The sequence below is a fragment of the Lampetra planeri genome, chromosome 17 (genome assembly GCF_965212315.1).
Source record: "Lampetra planeri chromosome 17, kcLamPlan1.2.h2, whole genome shotgun sequence".
Classification (NCBI taxonomy): domain Eukaryota; kingdom Metazoa; phylum Chordata; class Hyperoartia; order Petromyzontiformes; family Petromyzontidae; genus Lampetra; species Lampetra planeri.
In genome coordinates, this window is record NC_136123.1 from 297,907 (window position 1) to 318,003 (window position 20,097).

Here is a 20,097-nt window from a genome sequence, read left to right on the forward strand (position 1 = left end):
TGTCTGTCTCTCCTGCTCTTTGGTCAGTCGCCCCGACCCGCGTCCCTGCAGCTCCCCAGGGGTCAACCCCTCGGGGCCTCCATCCCCGCAGAGCGCTCCCGGCGCTTCGCACGGCCGGCGCGGAACTCGAGCGCCTGGTGATGGTGGTGGTTGTGGTGGTGATTGTGGTGGTGGTTGTGGTGGTGATTGTGGTGGTGGTTGTGGTGGTGATTGTGGTGTTGATGGTGGTGATTGGGGATTGTTGTGATGATGGTGGTGTCGACCCCGCTGGAGTCTTGGCGCTCACGATGATGGTGGCGATGAAGTGGCCGTGATCACGGCGGTGACTGGTAGCGGTGCTGGTGGTTGTGGTCGGAGTGGTTTTTCTGGTGATTATGGTAGTTGATGATCGATGGTGGTTGCGACAGTAACGTTTTTATCGTGGTTATGGTGGTGACGATGGGATGGTGAGGGTTGGTGGTCGCAATCGGTGTTTTGTTTTTATTTTGGGTATGGTGCCCATAACGACGGCACGGGTAGTGATGGGGGCTGTGGGATAGTGGCGATGTGCTGCTGCTGCTGCCGCCGCGGTGTTAGCCGCATGCCGCCGCCGCTCTCTCCGCCTGGTGTCCTTCCCCTGACGGCGCAGTACACACGCAGCGTACACGTGACAATACACACAGTACACACACACAGTACACACACACAGTACACACACACAGTACACACACACAGTACACACACACAGTACACACACAATACACACGCAGCGTACACGTGACAATACACACAGTACACACACACAGTACACACACACAGTACACACACACAGTACACACACACAGTACACACGCAGCGTACACGTGACAATACACACAGTACACACACACAGTACACACACACAGTACACACACAATACACACGCAGCGTACACGTGACAATACGCAAAGTACACACCCACAGTACACACACGCAGTACACACACGCAGTACACACACGCAGTACATTATTTGGTGACACTGCTTCACTCTGCGCCGTGTCGGGTGCAGTGAGGTAGGGACTGGCCGCTGACCCCAGCAGCGCCCAGCAGCTGGGCCCTGCGGGTTGCTGTTGTTGCTGCTGTTGTTGTTGATGTTGTTGTTGTTGCTGTTGTTGCTGCTGTTGTTGCTGCTGTTGTTGTTGATGTTGTTGCTGTTGTTGCTGCTGTTGTTGCTGCTGTTGTTGCTGCTGTTGTTGTTGATGTTGTTGATGTTGTTGTTGTTGATGTTGCTGTTGTTGCTGCTGTTGTTGCTGCTGTTGTTGTTGATGTTGTTGATGTTGTTGCTGTTGCTGCTGTTGTTGTTGATGTTGTTGTTGCTGCTGTTGTTGCTGCTGCTGTTGTTGTTGATGTTGTTGATGTTGTTGTTGCTGCGCCGCCTTCTTCAGTGACAGCGCTCTGGGGTTCACACGCGCCCGAGTCCCGCTGTTACCGCGAACCGGCACAGCCCCGGCGAGTCTTAGGAATCTCGCCCAGGAGGTCTCTCCCTGCTCCCTTGAGATGTCTGGCCATGAATTCCATTCAGGCAGTGTGGAGTTTGTATGTTCTCTCCCTGTTCTATTGACTCGAGAGTGTGAATTAGTAAGAGCGAGAGTGAGTGTGTGGAGCTTGCATTCCACATTGCTGTATTGAACCGACCTGGCCTGTCGCTCCATACGAAGCTTCTGGTCTTTTCGGCCACAGTTTATGCCCTCTCTTCTCTATACCTGCGAAACGTGGATCCCAATGTAGGAACATTTGCGCCGTTTAGAAACATTCCGGCTGACCTGCCTACAAACCATTATGGGTTTAACGGGACTCCATTGTGTGAGGAGCTCGCAGATCCTTGGATGCTCTGAACACAGTCGTATCAGTGAGCTCCTTCGGCAGGTGAGGTTGCATTGGTTGGGTCATGTTGCCTGCCGTGACCGTGGAGGGCGCTGCTACTGGGCAGTTCGCGGCAATCACCAACAACAGCAACGGAGGGCAGAGGAGCGACGCTCACAACAACAAGGGGAGCGCCGGGTGGATAAAATGCAGCAAGTTTGCACAGTAGGGAGCACAGGTGGTACATCTGCCGGTCATCTCAGCCAACCCATAACACAGAGGTCTGTCCCCTGACCACCTGCCAGCGAGCCTTCCACATTGCATGTGGTCTCAAAGTACACCTAGCCTGGCACAAGCGTTGGGGTGATGTCACTGCCACTTAGTGGCGAATGGCATCTGTTGTTGTTGGAGTTTGTATGTCCTCCCCCTGTTATGTTTGTGTTTCCTCCTCCCATTGCTAAAGACACACACAGTGTAACCCTATTGGTCAAACATCATAATGCTGAATTATCTGCAAATTACTCAATTGGGATTTCACGTAGCAGCAAAATCATCCCCTCCTGCGAGAACTTGCCAGGGCCCACCGAGCCTTGAGGCTTTCCTGGTTAACATGCAGAATCATTCTAATTAATGAAAGTTTGGCTTCCTACAGAATGAAAACAATCAGAGAAAGCCCACCACTCATTCTTGTATTTGACACTCATATTTCTGCAAAGATGGATTCAAGGTTCCGAGCCGAACTGTTATGCCCTGGCCACCTGGAAGCCCCAGCCGCTGGGTATGATGACAGCTGGGGGGGGGGGGGGCCCTGCGGCGTGTGTGCCGGGGGGCAGGCGAGACGCTGCCGGGCGGGGTGGGGTGGCTGTGGTTGAGTGATGGTGGTTGCGGTTGAGTGAAGATGGTTGTGGTTGAGTTATGGTGGTTGTGGTTAAATGGGGGTGGTTGTGCTGTGAGCTCTGAGTTACCAGTAGGGTGTGGCGCGTGCTGGGTGTGAGGAGTCGTGTTGTGGTCTAGAAGCCACTGCTGGTTGGTTACGGTGTGGTGTGGGCTCTGAGCCACCGGTGGGGCGTGGTGGTGGTGGTGTGGACTCTGAGCCACCGGTGGGGCGTGGTGGTGGTGGTGTGGGCTCTGAGCCACCGGTGCGGCGTGGTGGTGGTGGTGCGGGCTCTGAGCCACCGGTGGGGCGTGGTGGTGGTGGTGTGGGCTCTGAGCCACCGGTGCAGCGTGGTGGTGGTGGTGCGGGCTCTGAGCCACCGGTGCAGCGTGGTGGTGGTGGTGCGGGCTCTGAGCCACCGGTGGGGCGTGGTGGTGGTGGTGTGGGCTCTGAGCCACCGGTGGGGCGTGGTGGTGGTGGTGGTGCGGGCTCTGAGCCACCGGTGGGGCGTGGTGGTGGTGGTGTGGGCTCTGAGCCACCGGTGGGGCGTGGTGGTGGTGGTGGTGCGGGCTCTGAGCCACCGGTGCGGCGTGGTGGTGGTGGTGCGAGCTCTGAGCCACCGGTGCAGCGTGGTGGTGGTGCGGGCTCTGAGCCACCGGTGGGGCGTGGTGGTGGTGGTGCGGGCTCTGAGCCACCGGTGGGGCGTGGTGGTGGTGGTGCGGGCTCTGAGCCACCGGTGCGGCGTGGTGGTGGTGGTGCGGGCTCTGAGCCACCGGTGGGGCGTGGTGGTGGTGGTGCGGGCTCTGAGCCACCGGTGGGGCGTGGTGGTGGTGGTGCGGGCTCTGAGCCACCGGTGGGGCGTGGTGGTGTGGTGTGTGCTGCTCCCCTACCCCCTGCGCACATCCTTATCTCGAGCAGCCGCTGCTTCCTCGGTTTCTCGTCCGGGGCCTCGTGACTTCCTGCCACGGGCGCTTGCGCGTCTCGCTTCCTCTTGGGCGGGAGTGATTCACTCTCCAAGATGAGGAGAGAGAGCGGGGAGAGAGTGCCTGGGGGAGAGCGGGGAGAGAGGAAAACGCATGCTTCACTCCCCGTGGTTGAGTGGGATTTGGCGTAGGGTCGTGAGGTCGTGAAGGAGAGGGCGTTTCCTTTGATGTGGGGGCCTCGGCACGGACCTGACCCCTGCTGCTCGTTTGAGGTCCCTGTCCCCTCCTCGTGCCCTCCCTCCCTCCCCGTGCCACAGTCTCAGCACTGCATTCCTCTGGGCCTGAAGAGGCCCACTACACGCCTCTCAGCCCAAACACTCGCCGTGTGGAGGTGTTCACCGTTTACCTGCGCTCCCTGGCGAGGGTGCCGAATGTCCAGGCAGTGGTGTGGTTGTTGAGTGTACAGGCAGTGCAGCTGCACAGAGGACCCTGTGCTCAGGTGCCAGCCTACGATAAGAGGGGAGAAATTGGACATTGGAGGCCCCATTTCATTTTTGGCATCAGGGCCCGTGCCAACCATGCTCCACCACTGAGACCCATAGACTTACATAGAGATCCACAGACTCACAAAGGGAACCCATACACCCGCAAAGACACCCAGTCCATGATTGACTTACAACATGTCTCTACAAAACAAATACATGTGAGTGAGTGGCAGTGTCTCTGGTGAGGTGTGTAAACATGAAGAGTGAGGAAACAAAGGCCGGACATGGTGCTGGCCACCCAAACCCCGCCCTCTTAGGTGCTCGCTAAAAGCACTTGCTGCAACAATCCGTAAAAGCTACACGGGGGGATCTTTGTGGCTCTGTGTTTGGGTAGTTTTGTTTATGTGCGACTGTGTAGGTGGCTGTAAGTAGTTTAGTATGCGTGCCCGTGTGATTGCGTAAGTGGTTTTATGTGGCTGTGTGCGTGTGAGCGGAAAGACGATCACTCTCTCGCTCTCTCTCCCCGTGCCCCGAGAGTGGGGGCACGGCGATGAATGGGGGGGGGGGCGGCCGTGGGACCCGCGCCTTGAGCCGTCACCTCCGGCGCTCCTCGTTTGCATCTGAAAGCCTCCGGGTGCCTCGAGGAGTTTCCCGCTCGCCCGGCCCGTCCCGTGGCCCCTCTCGGGCCTGCCTGGTCCCCGCCACGACTCTGCCGGGATGAGCGTCTCCGCACGGGCGATGCAGGCCTTGCCGTCCTGGCCCTCGGGCCCTTTAGATTCGCTACTCGCCCTTTGAGTGACCACCGGGCAGTTGAGCCGGTCCTGGAGTCGGGTGGCCACGCAATACGCCTGAATTGGTTTTCAGTGCGGAGCCGAGATTGGGCCGAACGTGCGATGGCCGCAATTTGGGAGGAGATCGCTGGGCACCTGAGGGCACCATTGCCCGGTGGTGGCAGAGTCCTCTCCCGGTGCCCACCGCTGCCGGGTGCGAGCCACAACCAATGTCGGCAGTGTCCAGCAGTTTCCCCCACCCAGCCAACCAACAAATCAACCACCCACCCACTCAACCACATACATAATCACCCACCTTGTGGTAGTGGTGGTGGCACTGCTGGTGGCAGTAAATAATGGCTGTTCACCACAGCAGTGGTGTTGGTGAATGCAGCAGTGATGGGCGGTGATGATGGCAGTGGTCGTGGTGGTAGTGGCGGTGCTGGTGGTGGTGGCAGTTCATTGTTATGGTGGTGGTGGTGGCGGTGGTGCCCAAGGTCGCGGTGGTAGTTGCGGTATAGGTGGTAGTGGTGATAGTTTGCCGTAGTGGCGGCAAGCGGCTCCCCGGTGCAGGCAGCGCGTGCCGCTCGGTGATTAGGCGGCTTGTTGTTGCCAAGGTAACGAGCTGCTGCTGCTGCTGCACCAGTGGGAGGGTTCACGTGGAAACGCGGAGACTGGGAGCAGCGGCGGCCGCTGTGGCCTCCACACGGTCGCTCCGGCAACGACGTGGCCTGCCGCCTGTGAGCCCGGCATCACCAACATCGTCCTCATCATCACGATCATCACATTGTCACCTCGATCATCGACATCGACGTGGTCACGATTACCGTCGTCGGTATCTACATCGCCGTAATGTTCACAATCATCGACGGCACCTTCATCATCATCGCCACCATCGCCACCACTACCGCCACCCGCGTGCGTGCGGAGCACAATGCCTGTAGCAGCAATCTCGCTGTGTCGCTCACTGGGTGCTGTGTGACCGTGCCGCCTGCGTCTCTGCCTCCGCTTGTGTCCGCACTGCCCTCAACGATCATGCGCGTGTGGGTGTGGTGCGGGCATCTGTTTTTGTGCGTGTGCATGTGCTGTGTGTTTGCACGGTTGCGCGCGCGTGTGTGTGCGCGTGTGTGTGTGTGTGCACGCACGTGTGGGTATGTGCACGTGGCTGCATGTGCAGCTGTAGCCTGCCTGTCTAGACGCGTGCGTATGTGTTGTTGAGACGGTGTGGCTGTAGCCGTGTGTGTACACGTGTGTATCCACGCAGCCGGACGCTGTCCGTGTCGTTGGGCCGCTGTGGCCTCGTCAGTATGCGGAAGTGCGGCCCGCACTGTCTGGGCCTCGCGTCCTTTGAAGCTCGTTACAAAACTGAACCTCCGCCACCACTGGCCCTGTCGCAGCGCTTGCCATCCCAGCGCAACCCCGAGACGCAGAACCCTGAAGACGCAGCACGCGCGTGAATCAGCTACGCCGCGTCCCCGCGTCTCTACGATTGGAGGCGACCTGTTTTTGCCGTCGCCAATTTCACGCATTTGTGAAAGTTTATGCGCGGCTGCTGCTGTTGCTGCTGCATCTCAGTCACACTTAAAGAATTCCAGGCGTGAGAGTTGGAGGCGTTGGGCGGGGATGAAGGACGCGCCGCGGAGTGATGTGCGGCGCGATAAGTAAAACTGTGTCATCATTCCCCTCCTCTTCCTCCTCTTCCTCCTCTTCCTCCTTGGCAGGGGCCAAGGCATCGAGGTCCTCCGCGTGACTTCGCCGCCCCCTCGTCGCTCTCCTCACTCCAGCGCCACCCCCACTCCGGGTCCCCGCCTCCCGGCCCCCCGGCTCCTCTCTCTCTCTCTGTCCGTTTCACTGTGACTCCCTCTTTTTCCGTTTCCCTCTTTGTCTCTCTGTCATTGTCTCGTTCTCTCTGCCTCTTCGGCTTTCTCTCTGTCTTCTCCCTCGATCTTTTTCCCGCCACCCCTCAATTTTCGCCTCGCTCCCTCTCTGTCTCTGTAGTTCTGTCTCTCTGTCGCCCTCTGTCCATCTTTCTGCCCGCTGGCCCGGCTGCGTCGCCGTGGCGATGCCTCCCCCGCAGGACGTGGTGAAGGTCGCCATCCAGTACCTCGACCAGTTCCCGCTCTTCATCGAGATCGACCAGGTGACGTGCCCGCACGGCGCGGCGCGGTGCATCGAACGGGATGAGATGCGCAATGGTCGTGACGTCCGTTCGGAAATGCATCGGTTTCCTGTTTTTAAAACATTATTTCCTGACAACATAGTTGTGTCGTGACATTAAAAATTAAATGATTTCAGTTTAAAATTAGTGGCTTAGCCACCCATTAAACACGCTCGTATTCCTGCGCCAACTCGACGTAACCCCACGCAACAATAGCATTCGGTCTGCCGGTCCGTCGTGCGACCGAGAGCGTGCGTGTTCCGAGCGTCGTGGGAATGTAACGTCGCCACGGTTGGAAGGCCGCTTGGCAGCTTGCCTCGAGTGAGCCGTAGGTGGAGAGCTGAAGCCAACTCGGCTCTTACCGGGAGGCCAGCGCTGCGTAAAAACATGACGACGCTCAACTCCCGCGCAACGGGAAGCCAAACTCGCGACTACCGCTGGCGCCCAGGAGAGTCGCGTCGTCAGGGCGTGCCGCGGAACGCAATTCGGTGGCGACCGCAGTGAGCGGCTCCACGGCGCAGGAGTGAAGCTCGTAGTGTGAGCACGGCGAGGCCTTCGGCGGCGAACGCCAGCGGCGTGCCGGAGACCACGAGATCGGTGGCCCTGATGCCGGCTTGGAGACGCCACGGTTTAGTCACTCGGCGACAACGACGACGACGACGGGTGCCGGCCGGCGGTCGGGGTTAGTGACGGAATGGCAGCCCAAGGCGGGAGATGATTATGTCCGCTGACGTGGATGGAGCGGGGAGGGCGAACCGGATAGATCGTTACGTCGCAAGACCGTCGTGAGAGATGGTGGCTTGGGGAGATCTTCAACCAGCAGTGGGAATGATGGCGGCGAGGACGATGATGAGGTGTGTGAGCCAGGCTGTGCGGGACACTGATACGCGTTTCTCTGTTACAGAAGAAGCCGCTGAGCGCCATCGTGCAGGAGGTGTGCGAAACGTAAGTGGCACGGGGACACGCGGGTGACACGGGGAGACGCGGGAGACGCGGGTGACACGGGGAGACGCGGGTGACACGGAGACAGGAGGGTGACACGGGTAGACGCGGGTGACACGGGGACACGCGGGTGACACGGGGAGACGTGGGAGACGCGGGTGACACGGGGAGACGCGGGTGACACGGAGACAGGAGGGTGACACGGGTAGACACGGGGAGACGCGGGTGACACGGGGAGACGCGGGTGACACGGGGAGACGCGGGTGACACGGGGAGACGCGGGTGACACGGGGAGACGCGGGTGACACGGAAAGACGCGGGTGACACGGAGAGACACGGGTGACACGGAGACAGGAGGGTGACACGGACGCTGCTCCCCGTGATTCTGGCACTGAAGGCAGTGCTCTTGTTCCTCCCCCTCATCCCCTCACTCCATCCCACCGCTCATGCACCAGACACTCCCCACACACATACACACCACATACTCACTATATACACTCCACACACACCGACACACACACCGACACACACACCGACACACACACCGACACACACACAGACACACACACAGACACACACACCGCTCACTGTGCCGCTGCATCCCCTCGATGTGCGGACATCTTAATTCGCGCTCTTTTCACATCCCATGGCATTTGTTTCCCTGGGTGGGGTAGGGGCCCCCCGGGGGGGTGAGTGGGTGGGGCCGTGCCGGGCACAGTGAATAATGGCACGCTTGTTTGCGGGCCCGCGGGGCGAGCGCGTGCCAGCGGTGGCGGGCGCCGCGCTCCGTCGCCGCCGCTGGGCCACCGCCGTTTTCTCGCCGGATATTTCCCGGCTGCTGTGGGAGAGCGGAGCGGGCGTGCGACTCGCAGCGTGAGAGAGGATACGGGACGCGGTGTGCCGGGCGCCAAGAGGTCACTCCCCCCTCCCCTTCCACCGGCCTTGCAGATGGAAGCTGCCGGACCCGGCGCAGTTCACGCTGCAGTACGGAGACGGCAACACGGAGTTCTACATAACAGAGAAGGTGCCGACCGTCGCCCCGACCCAATGACCCCGAGTCGAACCCCGAGTCGAACCCCCGACCCAATAACCCTAAGTCTAACCCCTGTCCACGGTCCCGGGCGGTTGTGATGGCAACGTGAGGTTCATTCTCTTCTGTGCCCACTGTCGCAGCTGTTTGTGACATCGCCTCCAGCTCCCCGCAGCTCCCCAACAACATCAACAACGGCTGCCATTCGCCACGAAGCAGCAGTTATGTCACCACAGTGCTTGTGCCAGGCTAGGTGCACTTTGAGACCACGTGAGTTGTCAAAGACTCACTGGCAGGGGGTCACGGGACAGACCCAGGTGCGTCGTTTCTCTGCATTATTTTGTTATTGGAGGGCGACTGCCTCCCAGGGCCCTGTATCATCCTTCATGAGCCTCCTCCATTGAGGCCAATCTGGACACCGCTGGTACCGATAATTGGCAAGTCCAATCAGCTCCACATCATTCTAAACCACATCAGTCCATCTCTTCTCTAGTGTGTACCATGCCCATTTAGCCTCCTCTATTCGGCCAAACAGAAGCTGCTTGGGCATGCGGTGGCTGGGGATGCGGGCTACATGCCCCAGCCAACTCAGAATGTTTCTAGCTGGCACAGATGTTCCTCCTTCCACGGAGACCATTTCTTTGCTCACCAGGTCACAGGGAAACAACGCGGCTGAGCGAGCGTGAGCGAGGTGTGACGCGGTGCGAACACTCTGCAAAGGGCCCTCGTTACCACCACCTTCATCATTGCAATCGTCATCATTGCCATCACCATCATAATCGTAATCGTCATGATCGTGGGTTGGACTGTTCCCCCGCATGCACTTGTGGCCCTTCCCTGTTGCATCTCCCAAGTGCCACAACTCACCCCAGCTCTCCCTCCCAGCTCCTCCTCCTCCCTTACCTCTCTCCTCCAGCTCCTCCTCTCGAAACCCTCTCCTCCATCTTCCTTAGCTCTCTCCTCCAGCTCTCCCACCACCCTCTGTGCGGGAGCCGCACATGTGGTCGGCAGATGCACACGTGGGGAGCGTTTGGTGGCACGGGTCACGGGACCTGGGGGGCTCGGGGGGAGGAGGGGGCGGCGTGGCTGCGGCGGTTCAGATTCCTGTGGCTCCAGAATCGTAGGTCCCCTGCCCTGAGGCCAGTTGATGATGAAATCTCCCTCCGCCCCACAGCCCCGCGGTCTTATGGGGGGACCGGAGCAGGCTGGGCCCGCCTGGGGGAAATGGCACATTCCCATAGCGGCTCTCGTCTCCGTGAGTCGTGAACCCTGCGGAGCGTGGCGGCTTAATTTCCTCCGTGACCGTGCGCCATCGTGTCTCGCCTCCCAGAATCGCAACGACGTCAAGAATGGAGCGATTCTCAAGCTCGCCGTGTCACAGGTGCGCTACCGCGTGTGTGGCGGTGCGCTGGGTGGTGTGGGCGAGTGTGTGTGTGGTGTGGGCGAGTGTGTGTGTGTTGTGGGCGAGTGTGTGTGTGGTGTGGGCGAGTGTGTGTGTGCGGTGGTGCGCTGTGTGGTGTGGGCGAGTGTGTGTGTGTGCGTGCTGTAACAAGTGTTGTGGTTGGCACACTGCACTACACTATGAACTCAGCAACTCAAATTCAATTACAGCTCCAATTACCGGTCCTAGGCCTCTCCCGTAGGTTGTCTTAACCTGAGATGAGTACTTGGTGCTGCGTGTAAACATTAGCATTGGGGAAACAAAGCGTGGCGCTAGCCGCACGCCACCACCTCATGCGCCGTTCCGGCCTTCGCAGGTGCCCGCACACGGCACTCGCCCCGGCGGCCTGCGTAGGCCACGACGGGGACCTTAATCTGCGTGGCCTTGCCTAGGAGCGCATGGCGCGGGAGCTGCACGAGAAGCTGCTCTCCACCAGCATGGAGGCGAAGCTGGAGGCCGTGAAGAGCCTCGCCAAGCTGGCCGCCGACCCCTCCTTCGCCCGCGAGTTCATCGCCCGCGACGGCATCGCCGCTCTCACGCAGATGGTGGATGTCGAGTGAGTGAGCGCTCGCCTGGTCGGTACGCGTGGGGCCGGAGGAGCGGCGGTGCAGCGGTTAGCGCGCCGCGTTACGGACACGGCGTACCGAGTTCGATTCCTATTCATGGCCGACGCCGATAACGGTTATCTGAACTGGTCCCGGGTCTCCCCAAGGTCGACTCGGCCTCAAATGAGGACCTGGTGCAATGCTTAAACAATGCCACGAGGGAGACAAAGGCGGCCGGGCGTGGTGTTGGCCACCCACCCCCTCGTGTGCCATGCTGGCCTTTATAGGCGCTCGCTGACAACACTTGCCCCGACAGTCTGTTTAGACTACAGGGGGATCTTCGTCTTGTGTGTGATGTTAGAGTGAGTGAGTAGGTAAATGAGTGCACACACACCATTCATAGATACACGCAAAAATACGCGCACGCACTCGGCACGATCTGCGAGTGCGTTTGTTGTGGAGCGGCGTGCGGGATGCTGTGACATGCGCAGTGTTGACGTTTTGCAGACGCTATGTGAAACTGCAGAAGATGATGAAGGCGTGGTAAGGGACTGCCCACCCCCCCGCCCCCCCACCTCGTCTCGAGACTAACTCTCCACGCGTCTCGCTCTAACTCTTCCTCCTCCTCTTCTGCAGTCTCCACGCCTGGCCACTTCGCCGCCGTGCCTGCTGAACGCGCAACCTCTGTCAGTCGGGCTCGTGCGTCGCGTCGACGACCCCGACTTGGCCTACGACCTAACCCGTAACACGACCTCTGCTCGCCGACCCGACCCCTAACACGGCCCTGCTGACATCGGGGCCCAAGTACAGAAAATGCTCGTGAGATGTTCCACAGGTTCAATGGCTGGTGGTTGCAGCGGGATCTGAAATGCCGTGAGAGAAAAAATCGCACGCAAATCCATGTGGGAAGCGGCTGCCCTGGTAAGATGGCAACGTAGTCGGCATGGCAGCGGTTGGGATGATGTCATCACTGCCACCACTCCACTAGTTAATCGGCTGCCAACAAAACAACCACGTGCAAGATAGCCACCATTGCTCTGTGCACTTTAGACACACGTATGTGTATGTCGAACCCATGTCTAACGGAGGGGGTCCTTGCCCGCAACATCTGGCAGATCAGCATCGGCTCGAGCAAGCCTGACGTGACACTCAAAGTCAAAACCGGTCTAGAGATTTTCTCGCGTAAAATCAATGCCACTGAAATGATGCACTCCCAGAAGGCATGTGGCAGAGATTTATTGTCTGCATATGTAATGATTACATTGGTTATTAATTGTATTAGTTATGTGGGGCGAGGTTGACTTGCTTCCCATTTTGAAGAGACACTGGTGACGCCGTGGTCCTGACCACCCCTGTACTCGTGACACTTCTCTCGTCGCGCAGTCATTCTGTACTCGGGCCCCTGACCCCGACCGCTGTTCACTGATCTCCCCGACTCTCACCTCGCCATTGTAACCGCTTCACACGCAACTCCGCTCGCGACTCTGTCGTGATCTTGTCACCCCGCATTGACCTCGCTCGGTTCTGACCGTGAGCGCACCCCGTCCTTTAACCGAACGCACGACCGCTAACGCTTGGGCCAGCGCAGCCTCTCCTTGCTCTAGCTCTTGCTCTGCGTGTGCCGTGTCGTCGCCGTGTCGTCACCGTGTCGTCACTATGCCGTTACGCCGGGATGACCGCCAGTCTCGGGGAACTCCTGGCCTTCACGCTAACCGCCTTCCTGGAGCTTATGGACCACGGAATCATCTCGTGGGATAACCTGACGGTCAGCTTCGTCAAAAAGGTTTGTGCCGTGTGTCTTGGCTTTATTTGCGTAGTTGCGGTTGTTGACGCACGTTCACGACACCCACGCCATTCGGTGGGGTAGCGTCCCGTCGGCGAGGCCGCCGTTGGGCAGTGGATCTGAGTGCGACGTTTCAGAACCGGCGTCTCCCTGTGATCCGTGAATACTCCCACTCCACCTTTACAGCAGGAATCCTCCAGAAGGTTTCCACAGAGCATTAAGCAGCCCTCCTCCCTGACGCCGGTTCGGTTCCATCTCCAGCCAGCAGTGTGAACAGCGCCGTCGATTGCCGGGAGACTGAGAGCAGTGGAGTAACACGTGGGGGTACGCCCGCAACTTCAAAGACAGTCTGGGTAACGTGGAAGTGGAGGCCGAGAACCCGCTAGAGTCCCCTGCTATGGAGGCCCGGCCCAGGTTCCACCAGCAGTGGAGTGAGCAGGACATTGCAGGGCCTGTTACCTCTGTGATGCAGCCGGCGGCCATTTTCCTTGCCGTGGTCTCTGCCGCGTGCCATGTGTGCCCTTTGTACCACGTGTCCTGCGTGCCATGTGCCCTGCCATGCCGGCGTCCAGGCATTGAGTGTCGCGTGTATCGCGTGTGTGGCGTGTGGCGTGCGGCAGATCGCGAGCTACGTGCGTGCCCCCAACCTGGACGCGACGCTGCTGCAGCGCTCTCTCGCGATCCTCGAGTGCATGGTGCTCAACAGCCTCAACCTCTACTCCGTGGTGTCGCAGGAGATCACCGTCGGGCAGCTCATCAACCACCTGCAAGTGTACGGGCCCCCACGCACGCACACACACCAGCGCGCACACGCACACACGCACGCACGCGCGCATGCACACACGCACGCACACACGTACAAACGCGCGCACACACATGCACACATGCACGCATGCACGCATGCACACGCGCACACACGCACGAAAACACGCATGTACACACACGAATACACGTGTGCACACACGTGCGCCTACACACACGCTTCACGGTCCCCCCGTAGCCTCGGCTGACTGTCGGGGAGAGTGCCGTTAGCGAGGTTCATATCCGGCATGCCGCCCCGGTTAATGTCGCGAGCGCAGAGGACGTTAAAGTTCCCACGACGTCGTTCGGAGAAGAGTCGGCCATCGGGTGCTGGCGCCATGGTCCAAATTTGCCAAATATGAAAACTTACGCCACAAATTACTTAATTGGGAAACGCGTCGCAAAACGTCGCCCCCCCCCGACCGCAGAGCCCGCCCCAGAAATAGAGCCCCGAGACTCGGCGATCTATAAAATCTCATCTGGCTATACCGGCGCTCACGACTCGGTGTTTCTGCCGGGCTGGGAGATGGAAACGCGCGTGTCTCTCGGTCTCGCCGCAGGTCCAACCAAGAGATCCAGACGAACGCGGTGGCGCTGCTCAACGCGCTGCTGCTCAAGGCTCCCGAGGAGACCAAGCAGGTGCTGCCATCCGTGGTATAGCAATCGCGGCGCGGTCGCCACGGTACCGTCGCCCTGGTGCTCTGACGGTGGTACCGTGGTGCCGTGACGGTGGCGCCGCGACCGGTCCTGAGACCGTGGGGTCGAGAGCGAGAGCGTGGGACTGCGATGTTTGGTGGTGGTTCTGTGATCGGGGTCGTGACCGTGCTGCTCGGAGTTCGCGGTCGGTGTCACCTGTGGGGCCTCTCCCGCCAGGGTGTCCCGTGTGTGTCGACCAGTGTGGGGAGCAGCAGTGCGATGGTTAGCGCGTTGGCTTCGAACCAGCACCAGTGACGAATATTTGAACCGGTCCTGGGCCTCCCCTAGGTCGGATCGGTCACAAATGAGTACCCGGTGCAGTGTGTGGACATCACCACTGGTGAGACTAAGGCGGCCGAGCGTGACGCTGGCCACCCACCACCTTCGTGCACCGTCCCGGCCTCGATAGGTGCTCCCTAACGGCACTTGCCTTAACAGTCTGTTAAGGCTCTCGCACCTCCAATTAGCACGGTTGGCTTTGTACGGTCCGAAAGAAGCTCAATATGCATGCATGTGTGTGTGCGTGTAGCCATATTGTCGTGTCTGATCGCGTGCGTTGTGTGTATCTGTGTGCTTGCGTTGTGTGTATCTGTGTGCGTGCGTTGTGTGTATCTGTGTGCTTGCGTTGTGTGTATCTGTGTGCTTGCGTTGTGTGTATCTGTGTGCTTGCGTTGTGTGTATCTGTATGCTTGCGTTGTGTGTATCTGTGTGCGTGCGTTGTGTGTATCTGTGTGCGTGCGTTGTGTGTATCTGTGTGCGTGCGTTGTGTGTATCTGTGTGCTTGCGTTGTGTGTATCTGTGTGCTTGCGTTGTGTGTATCTGTGTGCTTGCGTTGTGTGTATCTATGTGCGTGCGTTGTGTGTATCTGTGTGCTTGCGTTGTGTGTATCTATGTGCGTGCGTTGTGTGTATCTGTGTGCGTGCGTTGTGTGTATCTGTGTGCGTGCGTTGTGTGTATCTGTGTGCGTGCGTTGTGTGTATCTGTGTGCGTGCATCCACGTTCGTCTCCCTGCTCGCTCGGTTCACTCGCAACGCTCCCCGTTAACCACACCGCGCCTTCTAACCGCGCTTCGCCCACTGTGCCGCCCGCTCTAACCACGCGCCCCGCAGCTGGACTGGATGCTAGAGATGAGTGAGGAGGACCCCGGTAGGGTTCTCACCGCCCCCCTGACCGTGAGTACGGCCACCGCCGGCCAACGCCGGCCAACGCCGGCCAACGCCGGCCAGCGCCGGCTAGCGCCGTGTGCGTGCGTGCGCTGTTATTTACAGCAGGGCTTAATTTATCACCGAATATTTTTTCGATCGTAAGACTAGAGTTTCGTGACTCGTCGTACCCACAGCCGTAGCGAGAGGCATTCTTGATGTGGTGTATCAAGGCCTGACAGTATTTTTGGGGTCACCGACTCAAACAAACCCGGCTCGGATTAAGCCCTGTGTGCATGTGTGCGTGCGCGTGTTTTTCAGTGTGCATGCGTAAAAATTTGTCAGTGCATGAGTGCGGTTGTGAGTGTGTGCATGAGTGTGTATGCACAAGTGTGTATGCGTGAGTGTGCACATTTGTGAGTGTGAAAGTGTGCAAGTGCGTGAGTGTGCGAGTGTGTACGCGTGCGAGTGTGTGATTGTGTGAACACCGTCGGGCTTTGTGTGTGTCCGCAAGGAATGGTGCAGACAGAACGGACACTGAGCCACCTTTGTCTCTCCCATACAGGAGCTGGCCAACAGCCCCTGCCAGAAGCAACTTCGCACGGTCATCCTCAACGTAGGTGTGCGCGTGCGTGGCCACGAAGGAAGTGGCAGCGGTGATGATGATGATGATGATGACGACGGTGGTGGTGGTGATGATGATGATGATGACGACGACGATGATGATGGTGATGACTGTGAAGACGATGGTGGTGATAGTACTGATAGAGATGACTGATGTTGGTGGTGATGGTAGAGTGAGTGGCTCACAATCAGTAGGTTGTGAATTCAAATCCTGGTTTCAGGGGTTGATTCTGCCCATCATCGCTCCAGGATTGATCAAATAAGTTCCACTTTGTGAGAAAGTAAGCAGTGGTTATCCTGTTCTTGGTTCTTTCGGTAAAGTCACGTAGAAGGGAAATAATTAAATAATAACAATAAACCAATAAAATAATTCTCACGACGTTTCGGCCACAACGCAAGCATCCGTCCTCAGGTGAAGAACAGGTCTGTCGGGAAGTGAGAATTATTTTATTATGTTTTATTTTTATTCTTTTATTATTTCCCTTCTACGTGACTTTACCGAAAGAACCAAGAAGATGAATCCCTGCAGTCACGAAAGCTTTAAATCGAGAAGTGGTTATCCTGTTCTTAGACGCGCTCCTGCCACAGCCATATTAAACTTCTAGCACTGGCTTAGGGTTGTCAACTGGAGATGAGTACCACCTCAATGCTCGTCGTAGCAGGAACTCTCTTTGACCTTCTGACCTTGGTGGTAAAGATGATAGTGATGATGTTTGTGGTGTTTGCCCTCAGTCGGTGATCCGGGGCCAGCAGATTGTGGGCACGGAGATGGCGCACCAGCTCTACGTGCTGCAGGTGCTGTCGCTCAATCTCCTGGAAGAGCGGATGATGACCAAGATGGACCCACAGGACCAGGCGAGGCACGGGGGGGTCACACGGGGTCACACGGGGACACGGGGCACGGGGGGCACAGCGATACGGAGATATGGGGGCACGGGGACACCGGAGCACAGGGAACAACGTGGTGCTGGGTGTTGAGCAGTTCCGTGGCGGTGGTGGTGGCGGTGGTGGGTGAGCAGGCCCAGAGGGACACGCTGTTCGAGTTGTGCCGCATCGCGTTCGACGCGGAGGCGGAGGCGGCGAGCGCCCCCGGGGGAACGCTCGACCGGCGCAAGGGAGTTTACTCCAAGGACTACAAGAAGCTGGGCTTCACGGTGAGTGCGCCGCTCGCTGCGTGGAGCCGGCCCGGCAGGGGGAGCCCACGCACTGGTGACTCGGATTGCCTGGAGCGCTGCACCGAGGGGCGGGGGGCAGCAGCATCACGAGCGGGGGGGACCGACGTGCGTGCGTGTGTGAGCCGGCGTGCGTGCGTGTCCCTGTGTGTGCCTGTGTGCGTGCATGTGCCTGTGTGCGTGCGTGTCCCTGTGTGCGTGCGTGTCCCTGTGTGCGTGCGTGTCCCTGTGTGCGTGCGTGTGTGTGTGAGCCAGCGTGCATGCGTGTCCCTGTGTGCGTGCGTGTCCCTGTGTGCGTGCGTGTGCCTGTGTGCGTGCGTGTGTGAGCCGGCGTGCGTGCGTGTCCCTGTGTGTGCCTGTGTGCGTGCGTGTCCCTGTGTGTGTGCGTGTGCCTGTGTGCGTGCGTGTGTGAGCCAGCGTGTGTGTGTGAGCCAGCGTGCGTGCGTGTCCCTGTGTGCGTGCGTGAGCCAGCGTGCATGTGTGAGCCAGCGTGCGTGCGTGTGTGAGCCAGCGTGCGTGCGTGTGTGAGCCAGCGTGCGTGCGTGTGCCTGTGTGCGTGCGTGTCCCTGTGTGCGTGTGTGTCCCTGTGTGCGTGCGTGTGGGCGGAGCGATGGCACAGTGGTTAGCGTGCTGCACTACGAACCTGGCGACCTAAGTTCGATTCCCACTTGTGACCAATTACAGTGGCGATATTTGAATCGGTCGTGGTGGGCCTCTTCTAGTTCGACTCGGCCTAAAACGAGTTCCTTGTGCAGTGTTTAAATATAAGCACTGGGGAGATAAAGGCGGCCGGGCATGGTGCTGACCACCCACTCCCTCGTGTGCCGCGCCGGGCGATGATGATACTCGCTAACAGCAATTGCCCCGCAGTCCGTCAAAGGCTACGCAGGAGATCCTTGGCTTTGCGCACGTACCTGCCTTTGTTTCTCCGCGTTGCCCCGTGCCCCAGAACCACGTGAACCCGGCGCTGGACTTCATGCAGACCCCGCCGGGCATGCTGGCGCTGGACAACATGATCTACTTTGCCAAGCACCACACGGACCCCTACGTGCGGGTGAGCGGGCGACACACGACGCCCGCCGGACCGGCGCTCGCCGACGCGGCCTGCGCGGCACCCGAGTGGACTCGCGCAGAGCGGCCGTCGCCCGCCGGTGTAAAACTGACACGCTGCCGCTGGGGGCGCCCCCAGGATAGACCGCATCGCAGCGGCCGTCTCCGCCCGCTGGAAGACGAACGCTGGCGCGCAGGCCAGGCACCGAGTGGCCTCGTGCCGCACGGCTGCCGCCGAGGGAGCCCTTGTGAATGCGATTGTTTGAGATGCGAGTTGCTTGTTGTGCGGCGAGCGTTCTGAGATGCCCCGGGGTAAAGGGGGGCGGCTCTACCAAACACACACCGCACTCCCTGGCAATGCATGAGGAGCGTTGTGTTGTCTGTCCCTCAGTTGCCTGGGTGTGTGTCAGTCCGTCTGTATGGATGTATGTTCGGGTGTCTTTGTGTGTGTGTGTACGGGGGGGGAGCGGTAGTGTAGCGGTTAGCGCGCTGCGCTATGAACCTAGCGACCCAGTGACGATTATCTGAACCGGTCCTGGGCCTCCCCTAGGTCGACTCAGCCTCAAATGAGTACCCGGTGTGGTGTGTAAACATCGCCACTGGGGAGACAAAGGCGGTCGGGCGTGGTGCTGGCCATCCACCCCCTCGTGTGCCGTTCCGGCCTTCATAGGTGCTTGCTAGCAGCACTTGCTCCTACGGTCTGTTAAGGCTATACGGGGGATCTTTGGTGTGTCTTTGTGTGTGTGTGTGTGTTTGATCGTCTGCGTGTGCACGTCTGTGTGTGCGGCATCACAGCTCGTGCTGGAGAACAGTTGCCGTGACGACAAGCACGAGTGCCCGTTTGGACGCAGCAGCATCGAGCTGACGGGGATGCTGTGTGAGACGCTGCACGTGGGAGAGCCGCGTGGGTACCGCACAGCACGCAGAGTACACGGCACACGCAGAGTACATGCAGAGTACACGGCACGCAGAGTACACGGCACACGCAGAGTACACGGCACACGCAGAGTACATGCAGAGTACACGGCACGCAGAGTACACGGCACACGCAGAGTACATGCAGAGTACACGGCACACGCAGAGTACACGCCACACGCAGAGTACATGCAGAGTACATGCAGAGTACACGGCACGCAGAGTACACGGCACACGCAGAGTACACGGCACACGCAGAGTACACGGCACACGCAGAGTACACGCAGAGTACACGGCACACGCAGAGTACACGGCACACGCAGAGTACATGCAGAGTACACGGCACGCAGAGTACACGGCACACGCAGAGTACATGCAGAGTACACGGCACACGCAGAGTACACGGCACACGCAGAGTACATGCAGAGTACACGGCACGCAGAGTACACGGCACACGCAGAGTACATGCAGAGTACACGGCACGCAGAGTACACGGCACACCCAGAGTACATGCAGAGTACACGGCACGCAGAGTACACGGCACACGCAGAGTACACGCAGAGTACACGGCACACGCAGAGTACACGCAGAGTACACGGCACACGCAGAGTACACGCAGAGTACACGGCACACGCAGAGTACACGGCACACGCAGAGTACACGCAGAGTACACGGCACACGCAGAGTACACGGCACACGCAGAGTACACGGCACACGCAGAGTACACGCAGAGTACATGGCACACGCAGAGTACACGGCACACGCAGAGTACACGCAGAGTACACGGCACGCAGAGTACACGGCACGCAGAGTACACGCAGAGTACACGGCACGCAGAGTACACGGCACACGCAGAATACACGCAGAGTACACGCAGAGTACACGGCACGCAGAGTACACGGCACGCAGAGTACACGCAGAGTA

General features: G+C 59.2%; 1 protein-coding gene across 6 annotated transcripts in view; it reads left to right on the forward strand.

Annotated features, from left to right (window-relative positions):
* LOC144723215 (engulfment and cell motility protein 1-like) overlaps window positions 1–20,097 on the forward strand; it is a 37,961-nt gene that overhangs the window by 113 nt on the left and 17,751 nt on the right. For 2 of the 6 annotated variants that reach the window (XM_078601760.1, XM_078601765.1), the window contains exons 2-15: window positions 6,596–7,014; window positions 7,937–7,977; window positions 8,923–8,998; window positions 10,335–10,385; window positions 10,838–11,001; window positions 11,498–11,533; window positions 12,674–12,773; window positions 13,394–13,545; window positions 14,135–14,228; window positions 15,978–16,028; window positions 16,769–16,891; window positions 17,056–17,190; window positions 18,158–18,262; window positions 19,054–19,162. In XM_078601760.1, the coding sequence (XP_078457886.1) occupies window positions 6,937–7,014; window positions 7,937–7,977; window positions 8,923–8,998; window positions 10,335–10,385; window positions 10,838–11,001; window positions 11,498–11,533; window positions 12,674–12,773; window positions 13,394–13,545; window positions 14,135–14,228; window positions 15,978–16,028; window positions 16,769–16,891; window positions 17,056–17,190; window positions 18,158–18,262; window positions 19,054–19,162 (1,315 nt within the window). In that variant the 5' untranslated portion in view covers window positions 6,596–6,936. Of the gene's footprint in view, window positions 1–32; window positions 138–6,595; window positions 7,015–7,936; window positions 7,978–8,922; window positions 8,999–10,334; window positions 10,386–10,837; window positions 11,002–11,497; window positions 11,534–12,673; window positions 12,774–13,393; window positions 13,546–14,134; window positions 14,229–15,977; window positions 16,029–16,768; window positions 16,892–17,055; window positions 17,191–18,157; window positions 18,263–19,053; window positions 19,163–20,097 lie in introns of those variants that run through there. The other 4 variants (XM_078601761.1, XM_078601762.1, XM_078601763.1 and 1 more) reach the window with 4 other exon arrangements.